The following is an 18,175-nucleotide window of genomic DNA, read 5'->3' on the forward strand; positions in this document are numbered from 1 at the left end:
TCCATCTGTAAAATGGGGCTAAAGAGAGTCTGCCTCAGGATTCTGGCAAAGATCAGAAGAGCTGATATATAAAAGCTCTTCCCAGGGCAGCTGGCACAGAGCGAACTCTGTGGGTAGCATGAGGGAGCACTTGCCCAGGGGACGGACACTGCCCTTTGCCCTCTGCTGCCACCATGTGGGCCACACATCACATCCCTCCCCCTTCAAAGCCTTCACGCACCCTCTTCCCTTGCCTGGGACGCTCCCCACGACATGCCCCCTTCCCGTGAACTTTTCTGTTTCTATTTACACAAGCCGGATGGTGCTAGGCAGGTCAGGCCACCTCCTTGTTTTCCATCTTTGTGAGATGGGGACAATAAAAATTTGCTTAATGACCCCTGGGCCACCCTGGCTTCCGTCTCATCCTGGGGTGGCAGGGGGTGGGGGGACCTCAGGGGCAAGGCTGCAATTCTGCTGCACCCCTGCCCAGGTCACCAACTCCAAGCTATCCTCTGTCCTGCCTGTTGTCCTACCTGTCCCGCCTGGTTCCCACCTCTCTCACCAGGGCTCTTCCTGAGTCCCGTCACCAACACCCTCCTCAGGGACTCCTGCTATAGACTCCAAACAGGCCCACCCCCTGCCGAGCAGCCACAGCAGCCTTCTCCTCCACTCTAAATCCGTCAACAAGTCCCCAGTTTCCTCGGAGTAAACTCCAAACTCCTCAGCTCCAGCCTCACCTCTCACCCTCCCCAGCCCTGCTCCCCGCCTCAGGCCGCAGGTCTTTACTACGCTGTCTCTCTTCCTGCAAGGCCTTTCTCCACAGGTTGCCTGGATAACGTTCTGAGGACTTAACTCAGAAGACACCTCCTCCAGGAAGCTGTCCCCTCCCTGGGGGCCCCCATGAATCCCGTGAGCCCTGTTCATTTTGATCATGTTCAACTTCCTCACTCGTCTGCCCGCAGGAACCAGGCTTACTGGTCTCCTAGCCCACAACTGCCCAGTGAACACTGCCCAGTGAACACTGCCGAGCAGATGGCCCAATCGGCCAGACCACAGGGCTCTGGAGAAGAACCTGACACGGGCCCTGCTCACGAGGGGCTCAGTCCAGAGGGAATGCAGACAGGTGACAAGGAGAGTGAGACGGGGGGTGCCAGTGTGCGACCAGAAGGGTGGCTGGGAACGGAGATGATCTGGACAGGGCTTCCAACTCGCACCTTCATCAGGAGGGCCTTCTCCTTCTCCGCCACCTTTCTCCAGATCTTGGTGACCTGGTGGATCTCGGAGTTCAGGAAGCGGTTCTGGGTCCGGTAGGCTTCCATGTCATCCTGGAGAAGACAGCACAGCATCTTATTAGTTATACCACAAACATGTCCCTGGTCTTGGGGGGGGTCACACCCTCAAAGGAGCTCCAAAGCCTCCTTTCTTTAGAAATTTCCAACAATGGCAACAGAAAAGGAAGTCTGAAAGAAATTGAATTACCCATGACCCCTTCTCTATTCCTGATGTGGGCATGATGTGGTGGAGAGAGTGCTAGGCCTGAGTTCAAAGAGGACTCAGGCAGGACACTGAATCACTCTGACCCTCTGTTTCCTCATCTGTAAAAGGGGGAAGTACCAAGTACCCTACTGGGCAGCTGGGAGAGTAAATGAGATAACGTGTGATAACACTAAATACAGAGACCAAAACATAACAACAGCTCAAGTCATGTTTGTTTTTAAAATCAACCTATTTTATCATATGTTTACAATCACACTGCGGACATTTTTTTACTCAGTGTCACTATGTAAATGCTCCTCTATGTTGCTATATAAGTTTCCCAATGATCTTTTCTAATGTCTGAGGATGATTCTATTGGGGTGAATTTGCCATAACTTACCTATAATCCTTTTCCTATTGCTTTTATAATTTGAGCCCTGAGTGTTTTCAGTTGGCTTTTAATTATGAATAATGCTGTGATGAACATCTCCGAGTTTCCCTTTGCAAGATGTCTGGTGCAGGGAGTGAGCTGCCTGCTGCTGGGGCATACAAGGAGAAGCTGGACAAGCACTGGGAAGGTTCACGCAGGGACCTGAGCCTCAGAGAAGGATCAGCTACAACAAGGGCTCTCAATCTTTATTCTGCTGGGTTGGATACTACAGAAGCCATTCAGTCACATGACACACGCTCACAGCTACAGCTGAGAATTCCAGAGTATCTACTGGCAGAAACGTAACCCCTTTCTCTCCCACTCTGAAAAATGTACCGGGCTGTAGGTGAGTGAAAGAGGTGCTGCAGCAGGGATGACCTTGGACAGGCCCTGATTTATCTGGAAACGCAGAACATCACACCACGCGTGCACAGCCCACAGGTGGTCCTGGCCCTCCCCGGGTGGGTCTTCACTCTGGCCGAGATGATCTCCAAGGTCCTCCCAGCCCAGAAGCTCCAACGCATGCCCGGGTCTGCTGCCCTCCACTTAGATGCTGACCTTCTGGGAGGGCCTGTTCCCAGGGCTCCTGGGGCCACAAGTGATCAGCCCAGACTGACCTCATCTCGTGGCTTCTCACCGCTCCACTGGGGCTCCCATGGTACCTGGGCTGACAGGCTGAGCTCCAGCTGAGTGTGGCTTTCACTCTCTCCTGGCTGGACCCAGGCAGTTCCAGCTCCTGGCCCTGTCTCTTTCCTCTCCAACCATGTCCCTGCCCCAGATCAAAACCCAGGCTCTCTGCCTCTCAGAAATGCTGCCCGTGTGTGCCAGCTGCTCCTCTGGGCAAGTTTCTGCCTGCTTCCGCTGGGACTCCCATTTCCTTGTGCTTATGTGGCAGGGGCGGGGAGATTGGGGAGAATCCTCACGTTGGCGGTACAAGGACCAATCTCCTGTGGTTCAGGATTCTCCAGGACCGCTTCCTGCTCCCAAGACAGACTTATATTTTATTGTCTGGAGATTTAGAAATTCATGAACACAGAGGCTGCGAGGCTTCCTGCATCACCCTGGCATGCCCCATGACACCACCACGCTGAGCACGTTATCTTGTTTAATCCTCCCAGCAACCCCAAAGGAATGCCCTTTCCTGGCTGATGAAGTTTCAGAGGCTCTGAAAGGGAAGCCACTTGCCCAAGGCCACACAGCAGTATGAGGCAGAGTGAGACCGAGCCCAGGTCTGTTTGCTTCTGAAGCCCCAACCACAGGACTTCCTGCCAGGCACCCTGCGAGCTCCCTCGCAGCTGGAACCCACCTGGATGCCAAAACTCTAGTCCCCACCCTTCAGGGGTTGCCATTTGAAACCTCCCGGCTGAATGCACGTGGGCTTGTGTGTCCTCTCCCACTCGGCAGGCGGCGTGATAACAATACATAGAAGATGCCGGCACTGCCTGCAGGTCGGGGCAGGGACGCTGGGGCAGGGACGCTGGGGCCACCCTGCCCAGATGCAAACCCCGTCTTAACCACTGAGCCTCTGGACAAGTCACTTCACCTTTCTGTGCCTCGACCCTCACCTGGAAAATGAGGATGATAACAGCACGACATCAAGGGGTTGCTGGGAGTCACTTAGTTAATATGTGCGAAAGGGTTAGAATATGTGTGTCCTCTCCCTCACTGAGCTCTCCGACAGTCTGAGAGCCCCCATTTCCCATGCTGTCCCCCCAGGTCACTTCCCCCACTGCTGCTGCGGACTCTCCCAAAGCCTGGGAAAATGCAACGAGCCCAGGGCAAGGGAGGGAAGGACCTGCCATTACCTGAGTTCCTGCTGTGAGCCAGGCCCATCACCCTGGCAGTGGTTATTTTGTTTAATCTTTACCACCGTGCTGTGGATAAGAAGTAAAGGCCTACAATTCCCATTCTACAGATGAGGAAACAAGCCCAGAGAAGGTAAGTTCCCCTCGGTCCAGACTGGCAGGGAGCCAGGGTCCAAAGCCAGGTGTGTGCAGCCCACGGCTGGTGCTCACCAAAGGCCGCTGAGCGACGGCAGCCCCGACTCCAGCAGCAGACACTGCGCCAGACACCTCTGCCCTTCCTCCTTGTTACCACCCCAGGCCTGGAAGCTGCTCTAGGGTATTGCCAGGGCTTTGGAAAGAAGGCTTTTTGTCACATAAGGTACCCTGCTCCCAGCCCCAGGGAAGGCAGACACACCAGACAGGGAGGCAGGTGTGACCGGCTTTCCCACTCAGCTCATGGCCCTACCTTGAGTGCTCTTCTTGGCTCAGAACTGTAGGGAGGAAAAAGAGAAACCTCAGAGAAGAGAAAAGTCACATGACAGTCACCAGTGGAACAAAAAAAGGAAAACACAGCCGAGAAGGGGAACAGGTGAGAGGAGAGCCTGCCTGCCTGCCTTTGCAGGGATCAGGAACCTGGAATTCTCTGGGACATGGCCGTGGATGAGGCACTGTGCTCCAGTGTGGAAAGCAGTGGCCTGGCGTGGAAGGCCGGGCTGTGGCTGCCTGGCCTGGGTCAGTCCTTCCCCTCTCCCCAGCTCAGCTGTCCCTGCCAGAAAATGAGGGGGCAGACGAGATTTCCCAGTCTTCCCAGTTTTGATATTCAAGAGGTCAATGATCCTATCTCCAAAATGACAGTCTCAATAACAAGGGGGCATTTCCCTAAAGTTGGGTATCCTCAATCGCCGGGCAAGCAAGAAACGTGAGAACTCTCTCTCCAAACTTAAAGACAATGGACGTTTGACGGGTCTTCTAAAAGCTAGAAAATAAGGAACACCAAGTACATACAACTCTTCCAAGCACAAAACACTGGGCCTCTGAGGAGCACGTGGAAATGTGTGTTTGGTTAATCTGAATCCACCCAGAGTCTCCTCGTATCTGGCTTCACTGATAAAATATTGTAAATTCCTGAACATGTAAATTCAGGGGCACACTCGGTCTCCGAGGTGACCCATGATTACAGTCAGCTCTCTGGGCAATCTGGAGCCACCCAGCTGACCTATTTCTCTGACCCCTACATCCCGCCGCTCTACTGGGTCTTGAATAGTGGATCCAGCAGGAAGGGCGGAGAGAAGAGGAAGGCTCTCGGCTGGGGCAGGACGGGGCGGGAAGCAGTGCTCACTGCCTGCAGGGAGAGGACTGGTAGCTCTCCAACAACACCTAGCTGCATCTGCGTTTGAAAGGTTTAGTTTGGTTTTAACCCAAAAGAATCTCTGATTTCAGACTACATAAGGGAAAAGATTCAGCAACTGGTTATGTGGTTTTCCAGTGTTTGCTGAAACAAAAGGAAGGGGACCTGGGTTTCACGTCCTCTTCCTTTATCCTTCTAACAACCCTGTGAGGCAGGACCAGTTGGTCCCTTTTATAAGAGGCGAGGTAACTTGGCCAGGGTCACATAGCTAGTAAGACACAAGCCTGTCTGACTTCAAAGCTTGCGCGGTGGCCACTGGTCAGTGCTGCCCACTGAGAGCTTTTCTCCCAGAAGATTCCTGATTGCTTTTTTCTTTTCTTTTTCCCCCTCCCCCCACCCAGCAGTTCCTTGATACCGCAGCACGGGAGTTCCCAAAGTTACACATATCCATGGATGGTCACGTGTGGCTCAATGACAGGGATCTGCCCTGAGAAATGCACTGTTGGCCAGTTTTGTTGTGCAAACATCGTGGAGTGGACTCACACAGACCTAGGCGGTGTAGCCCACTGCACACTTAGGCTATGTGGTGTAGCCTATGTTCCTAGGCTATCACCCTGTCCAGCATGTCACTGTCCTGAATACCGTAGGCAACTGTAACACAGTGGTATTTGTGTATCTAACATACCTAAACATAGAAAGGGCAACGTGTATGCTACAATGTTACAATGGCTACCATGTCACTAGGCGATAGGAACTTTACAGCTCCTTTGTAATCTTACGAGACTATGGTCATTGACCAAACATCATCGTGCAGCGCATGACTGCACCTATGTGGCTCTAAGTGGCAGGGTCTAGGGCAGGACTGCCCCGGTCACATGGCTCCTTTAGGCCCAGAGGGGACAGGGAGCACCCTCCCCAGCCTCGGGCCTCTGGGTGGGGCAGCTCCTGTCAGCACCGGCTAGAGAGGAGGCTGCAGCCCACAGCAGGCGACACACCTCAAATAAAGTTCCTGCCTCTGTGGTGCCACAGGTCCCTGTGAAAGAGACAGGGCAGCCTGGGGAGAGACAGGGACAGAGAAGGGGAAGGACGGGGGAGGTGGGGATGGCGGCAGAAGCTAGGAGAGGCAGCAGAGCAGGCAGACTAGTCAGCGGATATGAGCCCCCCCCAATTCCAGCTCCCAAATTTCTCAGCACATGACCCCGGGCACCATCCTTAACCTTTCCCAGCCTCAAAATGTGCATCTGTAAAGTGGGGTGCATACAAGTGACTGCCTCCTAGGGTTGGAGCAAGGACTAGAGGAGACGACACAAGTAGAGCACTGAGGACAGGGCCTGGCACACACTAAACATTCCGTAAGTTCTATAAACGGGAGCAGCGATTGTTGCCATTACCGTGCGCGAGCCCCAGCCAGCTGCAGGTCACCGGTACTGTGTGCAGGACTGCGGGGGAGGGCCGCCCTGGCCCCCTGGGGGTCATGGGGGCATCGGGATGGCAGTAAAGGAGGCTGACCAGGCCAGGCCCCAGACTCAGCTGGTCTCGGGCTCTTTCATCTCTAACTTGATAATCTAGAGACTCCTGCGCTTTTCAGCAGCCCAGGACATCAAGGTCAAACTGCACTGGGTTTTCTGGTGAAGAAAGTGAGGAAGCACAGAGCAATGCTTCCACCAACACTTAAGTCCACGTGAATCGTCCAGGATGAAGGGCCATCCTCATGCCACCGAGAGAACCTTAGGGTGGAAAGCACGCCCTCCCCGATGGCCCAGGGGAGGACTGGCACCAGGCCCCAGAGGGAGGGCCCCTACCTTCAGGTGCTCCAGCCTCTCCTGCTGGCTCAGGAAGTCCCTGTCAGCAGTGTCAGGGGGCACAGAGGGCTGGTCAAGGAGGTGTACGAAGTCCCGGGTGACCTTCTCAGAGAGCTGGCAGATGACCTGCTGCTTGGCCTGGTTCTTGTCCATGAGCAGCTGCACGTGCTGCTGCAGCTCCTGCACCTGCCGCTCCTGCAGGCCCACCGTGTGCGCCAGGCTCTCCCGCTCCTGCTCCAGGGCCTCCACCCGCCCGCTCAGCTCTGCGATCTGCCGCACTTTGTGCCGCACCAGCTCCAGCCGGTCCTTGTCCTCGGCCGCCGCCAGGTACGCGCTGGACGCCCTCTTCTCCTGCTGGGCAGCCTCCAGCGCCTTGTGCAGGATCTTCACCAGCTCCTGGGCGGGGACAGGGAAGCGTCTTGTGAGCGTGGGGAAGGCCCGTTAGACGCCGGAGGCGGGACATGTGTTATCTCCAGTTGTCCTGGCCACCCTGAGAGGTGCCCAGCGGCACCCGGGGCACCTCATCCCAACACTCACTTTCCCTTCTCTGTTCAAGGGGGTGTTAGCTGGGCCGCTGGTTCCCCAGCTCAGGACTCCATTTCCCAGCCAGGCACAGCTAGGTGTGGCCAAGTGCCCATTCTGCCTAAACGGGAAACGAAAAGTGATGGGGGCAGCTTTTAAACCACCGGACCCACACTCCCCTGGCCCAGTTCCCTTTCCTTCTGGCTGGGAAGTGGCAAGAACTAGCCTCCTTGGACCCCAAAGCAGAAGTTACATGTTGAGGAAGGCACAGTTGCCCCACCAGCTCAGAGCTGCCCACCTACCTGTGGATTCTGTAATGTGAGAGAGAAATAAACTTCTTATTTGTTTTAGGCCATGGCACTATGAGACTTCTATGTTACTGTAGCTGAGCCCATACCCCCGACGTGTACATGTCCGTTTCAGGGATGAACAAACTGAGGCCCGGCAGAATAGAGTGGAATTCAGTCCCAGTTATCCAGATTCCAAAGCCTGTGTTTGGTCAGTAATAAAACCAGGGTAGAAGCTATGTGGCATTACTCTTCCCTCTCAGCCCTGTGGCAGACGTTACTAGTTAATCTCCATACTCCCTGTGAAGCCTAGTTGAGGCCTCAGAATCCTTCTCAATATAGCATCCAAACAGTCACGACCAATCACGCTGAGGCAGCCTTAGAGAGGAAACACACTGGCAATCCCCATGCACAGCCACACACAGACAGCCTCACTCAACCTGTCTGTCCCTAGCACCCTCCGCCTGCCAAATGATGCCTGCCTTCCTCCAGTGCTGGAGGAAGGAAGCGCCAGGAAGTTCAGCAAGAAGACTTAGATTTTTCAAGGCCAGGTTCGGTGGCTCACGCCTATAATCCTAGCACTCTGGGAGGCTGAGGCAGGCGGATTGTTTGCACTCAGGAGTTCAAGACCAGCCTGAGCAAGAGCCAGACTCCGTCTCTACTAAAAATAGAAAGAAATGATCTGGACAGCTAAAAATATGCAGAAAAAATTAGCCGGGCATGGTGGCACATGCCTGTAGTCCCAGCTACTCAGAGGCTGAGGCAGGAGGATTGCTTGAGCCCAGGAGTTTGAGGTTGCTGTGAGCTAGGCTGACACCACAGCACTCCAGCCCGGGCAACAGAGCGAGACTCTGTATCAAAAAAAAAAAAAAAAAAAAAAGAAGACTTAGATTTTTCCCTTGGCAGGGGCAATTGATTCCCGTGGAAACTCCAGGTCTGCACAGCTCCCTGTGCCTTCAAGCCTCAAATCTCCCCAGAACTCAGGCCTGTCCTGCCCCAAAGCAGGGGTGTGAATTCATTCAGGGGCACGATCCAAACACCAGCAGCTCATGTGGACTTCACCCCAGACAGGTGGTGCTTTTAGGCCACCTTGCCCTGCTCTGTGCTAGTCTCATTTGGAAAAACCTGGTTTGCTAAAGACATGTTGACTGTACCACGCCAAAGCATTTGAAATGAATGCATCAGCTAGACAGGGTTATTTGCTAAGAACAATTCCATTCTGGAGAACTACCAAAAATCATGACTTTATTTGAGAAGCTAATGACAAAACCACAGTGGCATGCATCTTCTGAAAGCTGAGTACTAGTGATCGTCCCTTCCCCAGTTCTGTTTTCCACCCACTCACCCACCCATCCGTCCAAACTTTATCAAGCACCCACTCGGTGCCAGGCCCTGTGCCAGGTGCTGGGGCCCAGCGAGGAACTGGTCACAGTTCCTGCCTCCAAGGACCACAAGGACTGGTGGGAGCAAAAGTGACCCACAGCAACGGAATGATTTACTGCAAGAGAGGGGAGCAAGGGTGTTTGTGGGGGCCCACAGTGGGGGAACACGGACTTCTGCCTGGGGTGCGGGTGGGGAAGACCAGTACACTCTGCAGAAAGGCAGAGCAGTTTAGACTAAGCCATGAAGACAGAGGGCCAGAGACGGTCAAGCAGCAGGTGGGAGGTGAAGGAGGGGCCTTCCAGACTCAGCACCAACAGCCCCAGCAAAGACCTGGAAGGGATGAGCTAGTGTGGCACTGTGGGAGCCCTGGGGTGTGGCAGGCAGGTGGGGTGGGGACAGGACAGGGAGTGCAAACCAAAGGAAAATGTCTGGAATGTTTGGAATGAGCTTCCCAGGGCTCAGCTGAGAGAGATTAACATTCCTGTGGCCCCAGGATGACAAGAGCCCAGACCGTTTTCTGAGATTTGGAGATTACCTGAGTAACCGTCTGGTGAAATAACGAACAGACACCACTGTTCAGACTTGCTCTGGGAGCAGAACCCGGGGGTGTCTTTCCCCCAGGGAAGGCTCACTTCACTACCTCTTTCTCCTTCTTCCCTCCTCTGGCTCTCAAAAGCCAAGAGCAAGCAAGATGCCAGCCCAGGAGGCCCCCCACCCGCCCCCAAGCTCTGCGCCACGGGAGACAGGCCGTGGGGAGACAGCCAGGGAAGGGGACGGAGCCTCAGTGGGGCCTGAGAGAGGAGTGGGAATGGATTATGGATTCAGGAAGCCTAGAGTCTGGAAAGGCCCTAGGGGACCTTTTGGTCCAGTCTCCTTGCTGTCACACGGGGAGCCTGAAGCCCAAGGAAGGAGAAGGGTGAGGACTAAAGGGAGCCGGTGGCTCGTGTGGGAAAACTGGACTCCAACAGACGGTGTCCAACTCCTAATCCAGGATCCTTTCGCTTCCCCATGCTGTGTGGTTCGTGGATTTTCAATCTCTTTTTAAAAATGGAAATAACTTATGTTTATAGCAGCATTATTCACAATGCCAAAGAGGTGGAAACAACCCAAATGTCCACTGACCAATGAATGGATAGAAAAGATGTGGTATATACATACAACAGAACATTATTAAGCCTTACAAAGGAGCGTGGATGAACCTTGAGGACATTATGCTCCGGCTTTGGAGTCACACAGGCCTCAGGCCCTGTTCCAGATCCGCAGGGATGCATCAAAGAGGGTGGCCTCAGGCTGGTCACTTCACTGAACCTCAGATTACTCATAATTAAAAAGGATCTAAGGGTCCCTACTCCACGCAGAGAAAGTGTGCCCAGAGTCCTTCCCCAGGCTGAAAGGGCCAAGGTCCCTCCCAACCCTCCCTCCATGGTGTCAGACCCAGGGCCAGGGACACACACTCTGAAGTCTCTGGCGGGTGTTCTAGGGAAGGGAGAGGCCACACGTTGCCCCCATCAGGTTTCCCAAACAAACGACTTGCCCTTCCCCAGTAATCCTGACTGTGCTGGGGTGGCCCCAGAGGGCCCCAGGCAGGGTCCCGGGGGGTTCATCATCCCGGCAGCCAGCAGATGGCCAACAGCACCACCGACAACAGCCTTCCATCTGCCAGGGCAGACGGTCTTCAGGCTGGGTGCCACTTTGTCAACCGAGGGTCTGAGTCACCCGGCCAATCAGCCATCTGGTGCTCTCTCCTGGAGTCCAGATCCCTTGCGGGGCCAGTGCTGCAGGTACCAGGAGAGACAAGGCCTAATGGGTATCAGAATTGTCCTGTGGTTTAATGTGACAGCAGGGAGGCACAGAGAGTGGTGCACTCACTATTTTCTAAAGAGCAGGTCTGGTGCCTGTGTCTGCTACCAGCCCTCGCCGTGGGATGACGGAGGAAAGGAAACAGAGGGGACCACGGTCCCAATCCTGGCTCCTCCAGCTGTGTGCCCATGGGCAAGTCACCCCCTGGAACCATGGCTCAGCCCCTTGGAAACCCTGGGAATGCAGGAGCTCTCAGAACCTCAGTTTCTTCTTCAGGAAAGGGGGATGATAACTGCCGTAAGGACTAGAGAGAACGCACAGAAAGCCTCAGCGCAGCGCTGGGCACACTGCATCCTCGCAGTTCTCATGCTCCTATCTTCTCTTGCCCTCTAGACGGTGAGGCCCCTGAGGACGGATTCAGCCCCAGTGTGCCCTCAACAGCGTCTAACAGAGTTTGAGATACAAATTTTAAAGGGTCACTAAAGCCATTGGCAATGGAATTCCCACGTCCTCCTGAAGCTTGGGGTAGCAAGAAGGTGCCTTCTACCAAAGAGACACAGGGAGGCGTCTTACAGATGTAGCCCGAGAGTCCAGGGGCCACTCTCCCAGCAGATGACCTGGACTCTGAGGGTCTCAGATGGACAGTGGCTTCCAAGCAGCATTTCTGAGTGCCTGGGGTACCAACGGGAACCCAGAGATTGTCCTGGCTCCCTCCATCCCACGTCTGGGCCAAGAGTCTGTCTCCTTTTCTCATTCCCCTCTTTGGTTTGGGTATCTGGGCTACAAGTGAAAGCCTTGAGTTAGGGGGTTGGGGTTCCCCCCTTCCTAAGGTGGAATGGGGACCTGAGCTCCCCTGTCACTGCTATGGCCCCAGGAGTGCAGTTGCTGGAGGCACTGCCAGGCTCCCTTCCCTATTGCCTCGGAGCCCCGAGGAGGAGTGCCTCCCTCCCCGGAAGGCAGGAAGGGATGAGCATGAGGGTGGGGAAGGCCGCAGTAACAGCCACATCGCTAAAGCCTGCGCCCGGTGGGCCGCTGCTGGGTGCCAGGCACTGGGCTTTCTGAGTCCGGCACAGGCCTCTCCAGTAAACATGGCTGTGACTCCATTTGCAGAAGAGGAACCTGAGGCTTAGAGAGGCTAAGAAACTTGCTCAGGGCCAGGATTTGGGCTTGTGCTGCCTCATTTAAAGGCCTGTGCTCTGAGTCACCCTGAAGACTGAAGTGCGTTTGTGAGTGGGTCAGAGGGCATGCAAATGCACTCACACTGTCAAAGCCGTAGCCACGAGACTCATTCTCCTCTAGACCATCTGCCCCAGGACACGGAGCTGAGGTTTATTTTAAAGCAACCGGATAAAAAAAATCCAGATTCTTTAATGCTCACACAACTTTCTCCTGCCATTTTCACTCTGAATGTATGGAAGCTGCCAGCGGCCTGGGCAGCCCTTGTTAATCTCCAGGAGTCTCGCCTTCATTTACTGGAGAACGGTGCGTCCTGCAGGCGTGCGCGGCACTCAGGGGCAACCCTAAATGGGATCTAGGTCTCCCAGGAGTTTTCCACTTCATTTGACAGTTCCTAATGCCCCAGAGAGAAAGGCCAAGACAAGGGAGGCTGCCCATATGATCTAGAAAGAATGGAAGGTGAGGGGAAAGGAGGCAGTGTTTATACTGAGGATTTCTTTCCCTTTCTGGGTTTGGGTTGGGATTGAAGCTACACTAGTTCAGGGCCGGGGGGCTGCTCTGGCTCCGTTAACGCCCTGTCAGCTCTCAGGGGCGTCCAGCAGCCCCCAACAGGAACACTAAGATGCCAGAAGGAAAAGATAGCTGGGCTGCTCAGTGGCACGACAGGGACTTCACATGTAATTACACATATGGCTGTCGATTTGCTTCATGCCTGTCTCTGCTGAAAGGTAAGCGCGGTACGGGCAGGGCCTGTGCCGCTCGCTCACTGTTCTTTCCCAGCACCCAGAATGCCGTATGCACATAATACAACCTTAATAAAGACCACATAATGCAACCTCAATGAAGACCACATAGTACAACCTCAATGAAGACCACATAGTACAACCTCAATGAAGATGGGAATCCCAGAGCTCTGGGAGGCTAAGGTGGGAGCGAAAGGGGCGGCCTTGCAAAAATAACAGGAAAACACCTAGTCCTACAATTTCCCCAGTAATGGTTAAAGATCAATCCTGAGTTCTCTCACTAACAGGCACCCTGCAGGAGCTCTGTTGTGCACAACTGCTAAAAGGAGCTGAATGGACGGAAAAGAGATGTAAATCTCTCTCTTTCAAAATTGGTTTTTTGAGAATCTGCTTTTACAGGGTTCCTGAGTAAACAGGTTAAGAATGAGCTAGAGCCTCCACCCTATCTCCAGGACAGAGTCACGTCCCCTGTGATGATCCCTTCTCCGAGGAAGGTAGGAAACCATGTCCTGGACTTTGACGTCCTTGCAGTTTTAGTTATCTACCTGCTGCCACTTTGTTATCAGCTGACAGCCATCACTGTTTTTTTTTCTCTTTGTCCCCGTTAAAATCAGGGAGCCACTTGGCCTCACTGCTGGCACCCCCTTCTCTTTCTTTGGGGTGCCATGCCATCTCCCTGCTCTCTACCCCCCCTCTCTCTTTCCCCTCTCTTTCTCTTTCTCTCTCTTCTAAGAAGATAACATAAATTTTACTTTTATATCTTAATTGCCATGAGAGATCTTTCTCCACCCTCACCGTGAGCACCTACTAGCCTTTCCAACCTAACAGGGAGGATGGTTTGAGCCCGGGAGTTTGAAACTCTAGTGAGCTATGATCGTGTCACTGCACTCCAGCCTGGGTGACAGAGTGAGATCACTTCTCTAAAATAAATAAATAAAATAAATAAATAAATACTTGGTGAATAAACACACAGATTGAGAGCGTATCAATGAGTGAGCCCCCTCCTTTGAGAACTCTAATCACCAGTTGCTTCATTCAGCGCAACCCCTGACCTGGAATGAAGCCAGGAATGAAGTCTCTGCGGTTCTCCTGAGACCGGCTAACCGTGGTCAGTGCCTCCTCCGGGCAGGAAAGGCAGAGAAGGGGCAAAACTAGGTAGGGAGAGCATTGCTCTGGACTGTCTTCTCCAAAAACAGGCAGAAAGGAAAAGACATGTACAAGGAGGAGAATATTCAGGAGTAAATAGAGTACACACCCCACCTCCCTAGCCTATGACCTTTGGAGCTAGGGTCAGGAAGCAGAGCAGGACCCTGGGGAGCCAAAGTGCAAACACAATAGCTCAGGCCTTCCGCTCAGAGGAAAAGGAACCTGCCACTGGCGGCTCCCCCAGGCCACACCCTTGGGATCTATGGTAATGCACACTTAAGTGCTTTTATTACGCAAAGAGAACTGCAGCCCCTGGCATCCCTGCCTTGTGACTGTCCCTACTTCATGAAGTAGCCCCTGGATTTTAACAGGACTCACTCTCCGGGTTGTAGGGTTGTAGGAATTTTGAACGATTTTAATGTCCGTGTGTGTGAATTCTGTTTTCTACGACCATGTAGCTCTTTCTTTTCGTAACTCCAGTAATTAACTTCTTGCCATATTAAGCCCAAATCATCCTCCCTGTCACTGTTCTGTGTTGGTCCAGCTCAGCCCGGGGGCCACAGACACTGCCTGTTTTCTTTGTCCTGTGACAGTCCTTCAGATATGTGCACCCAGCTATCAGCTGCCAAGTTAAAGATCCCGCAGCTCTGTCGGCGGCCCCTCCTGTGACCCTGCCTCCAGATCACCCCTCTCAAATACAGTCCTCCTTCAGGTGTGGGCTGAGACCATGCGTGGCTCTCCAGGAGGGGTCCAAGAGACAATTATTAAAGTAGGTCTCCAGAGACACCTGCCCTTGGTGGCCTTTTGTCACCTAGTTTGACAGCATGTTTCTGAGTAATCAACAGCACACTTGCAGTGTTCTGCAGTGCGGCCTTTAAAGACCACAGACTGGCTGGTGCGCAGCCGGGCTAATGGGCTAATGCATCCTGTCTAGCTTGGTCCAAGAGGCTCCAGATCTGGACGGGTCCCGTAGCCTCCCTGGGGCCAGAGCTCACCTTCTGAGATTTTAACTCCTTGGTGAGCATCAGAACCTGTTCCTCCAAGGCCACCACTTTCTCCTGGGCAGTTCGGTTCCGCGTGAGTCCTTCGGAAAAGAGCGGGAAGGTGTTGTTCTGGCGCTTGGCTTTCTGAATGAGGTTGGTGGTCAGAGAGGGCCTGGGTGCAGGCTTTGGAGAATCCGCTGGCTCTCTTGCTGCTCAGAGGAGAAACACAGAGGTTAGGACTGATGACATCAGTTCTTAACCTTCAGCTTGCTTCAGAAGTACTTGAGGGGCTTGTTAAAATGCAGCATTATTTACACAGTGCTGGCTGAGTCATTTAACCCATCTGCTAAACCGTGCCTGTCTCCCCTCAGATGCCAAGCTGCATGGATCTGCCTCATACTACCCTGCTGGTGTTTGCCAGGTAGCTTTCTCCGTAGGCACAAGCCCTGGCAGGATGTCTTGTTTCTATGGCAAGATCCCACCTCTACCCACTGGGAGATTTTCGAAGCACATAGATCTGCCTGTTGGTAGAAACACAGAACGAAAACTCTGCATTCTTGCTCCAGAGAGCAGCTCACCCTCTTACTTTATTCTTATTCCAAGCTAAATGAGGAGACATATTTCCATAGTTGATTACCTCAAGGATGCACAGTCCTTTTATTAATATTTCTTCTAGAGCAAGGGTCAGCAACCTATGGTTCACATGTCCAATCCAGCCCACAGCCTACTTTTATAAATAAAGACATGCCATTTGTTTATGTGTTGTCTATGGCTGCTTTCACTCCTCAAAGGCAGAGGTGAGTACTTGCAACAGAGACCCTGTGACCCACAAAGCCTCAAATACTTACTATCTAGGCTCTTTACAGAAAACTTTTGCTGACCACTGTTTTCAAGTCACTAAATTTTATTCTTAAATCCAACATCAGGGAACCACTCCCTTGGGCCACCTTGTCCTACGTTGACCCCAGCCTGTGCTTTAGGGCTGTGCCATCAGCTTACATCAAGGGACATTTAGTGGCCTGATTATGTGGTCAAGGAACTTGGAGAAGCTTGTTCACGTGGGACATATACATCATGTTGTTATGAGGCCCTAGGAGAAGAAATCCTTTCAGCCCAGTGCCCAGAAAAAGCTTTGCCTCTTCTAAGAAAATATGTTTTTAGTCATATGGACACTGGAAATAATCTAACTACTTGCACTTCCTTCTTTGCCTTGGCTGCTGGGAAGCTCAAAGCCACATTTGCTGCCTACCTTCAGATATTCTGTAGGCTCTTATCTCGATTTTATCTAAATCTCCTAACTCAAATAACTCACTTATTTTCCCCCTAATTTTAGTAAACTATCACCAATCCTTTTAAGACTAAGCTGTTAAAGGTATTAAGAAGAAGGATGTGCTATGGGACTCGAAGGCTTGGGGGATTCGATGAAGGACTTAGCATGAGACCAGGCCAAGGGCCAGCCAGTCTTGAACAGATGAAGAACTACAGTAGATGACAGGAACCAGACACTCCTTGACCTTGCTGGGTGCAAGAACAGAATGGTCTTGTTCCAGACCTAAGAGAAATCTGTACAAAGCAGACTGCAGAGCTCAGAGGGATGCAAGGCCTCTTTCTCTTTCCTGTTATGGGGTCTAGGAGAGCAGGGAGACTCCCTGGATCTCTGCTGCCCTCTGATAACACTACTGTCCACCATCCCTGAGGATGGGTGAGGTAGGGATCACTGCACCCATTTTACAGCTGGAGAAAATGAGGCCTAAGACGGTGGCTTTCAGTCAGTGCCCTGGGATTTCATGGGAGTGTCTCAACGGCTGACCCAGACGGGAAGGTGGAGTGGGAGGAGCAGAGGAGGAGCCCAGACTCCCAGCCTCACCTCAACTCTGCTTTTATCTGCTTTCCATATTAGAGTTTGTTTAGGGGGACAAGGGTCTGGCAATAAAGATGTTGTTTGAAAAATCACTGACTTGGAAAATGAGGCTTCAGGCAGCAATATGGGGCCAGACTGGGGCAGCAACATAGCCCCAAATCCTGGTTCTGTCACTTACTGCGGGGCCGTAAGCAAGTCACTCCACTTTTTCATGCCTCGGTCTCCCCATTTATCAAATGAGGATAATGACAGTGTCTACAGCTCCAGCTGCTGTAAGGATTAAACAGATCAATGCAGGTAAACTGCTTAGAGGACACAGATGAAACTTGAAAAGACTCTGCTAAATGAAAGAAGCTGGTCACGAAGGACAGCAGATGTCCAGAATAGGACAGAAAGTAAGAAAGAATGTAGATTAGTGGTCGCCTAGGGCTATGGGAGGTGAGGATTCGGGGTTGATGGCTAAAGGATGCAAGTTCTCTATGGGGTAACAGAAATCTTCTAAAACTGATTACAGTAATGGTTACGTAACTCTGTGGATATACTGAAAGCCACTGACTTGCACATTTTACATTGGTAAATAATATATGTATTAGATCTTAATAAAGTTATTACCAAAAAAATGCTTAGTGCAGCCTAGCACAAAGTAACAGCTACATAAGTCTAGTTTTACTATTATCTATCCGCTACAGTACTGACCTTCTCGTGGACTGCTCATTGTGCCCTGCGGGGGCCTCCCCAGGCACTGACTGTTCCAAAGCGCTGCCTTTTCTAAAGCCATTTCTATGTAGCCCAGGAGTGCTCTCTGCCATAGGACGACCCCACAGTGCTGCCTCAGCAGTTTTCTCCCAACCGCTTTTAAGTTGAAATATGTTCTAAGGGTACCAATACCAATTCCAAAGAAGCCAACTTCCTGATGGTGTGAGTCACTCATGTGTCGCAAAAGAAACAATAAAATGCCATGTCAGCCTAAAGGCCATTTGCTCCATGTCTTCAGGCAGATCTGATCCTGATCACCCCAGAAAGGCATTTTTATACCCTTTCCATATATATATATATATTTATATATATATGTACTTTTTTTTTTAGAGTAAGAAAGAAGGAAAGAAAAAAAGTGAGAGATATTTTCTTTTATTTCTTCAAGAATCATTGCTAAGAGTTTCAGTTTGGAAAGATGAAAAAGTTCTGGAGATGGATGGTGGTGATGGTTGTACAACAGCATGAATATACTTAATGCCACTGAATTGGACAACAAAAATGGTAAAATAGTAAATTTTGTTATGTACATTTTACCACAATTAAAAAAAAAAAAATCATTGCTTCTAGACCTCTAGAAACCCAGGAGCGACCTGGAAAGTTTCATCTTGACACACTGCTGTAGACTGAATGTGTTCCCCCAAATTCATGTGTTGAAGCCCTAATCCGCAGCATGATGGTGTTAGGAGGTGGGGCCTTTGG

General features: G+C 52.1%; 1 protein-coding gene across 2 annotated transcripts in view; it reads right to left on the reverse strand.

Annotated features, from left to right (window-relative positions):
- Window positions 1-18,175, reverse strand: part of TBC1D2 (TBC1 domain family member 2) — a 46,951-nt gene that overhangs the window by 11,325 nt on the left and 17,451 nt on the right. Inside the window, exons 5-7 of one of the 2 annotated variants that reach the window (XM_069474470.1) lie at window positions 14,872-15,068; window positions 6,820-7,215; window positions 1,194-1,304 (exon numbers count right to left, since the gene is read on the reverse strand). In XM_069474470.1, coding sequence (XP_069330571.1) covers window positions 1,194-1,304; window positions 6,820-7,215; window positions 14,872-15,068 — 704 coding nt within the window. Of the gene's footprint in view, window positions 1-1,193; window positions 1,616-6,819; window positions 7,216-14,871; window positions 15,069-18,175 lie in introns of those variants that run through there. The other variant, XM_069474471.1, reaches the window with a different exon arrangement.

The sequence above is a fragment of the Eulemur rufifrons genome, chromosome 7, assembly GCF_041146395.1.
Source record: "Eulemur rufifrons isolate Redbay chromosome 7, OSU_ERuf_1, whole genome shotgun sequence".
Lineage (NCBI taxonomy): Eukaryota > Metazoa > Chordata > Mammalia > Primates > Lemuridae > Eulemur > Eulemur rufifrons.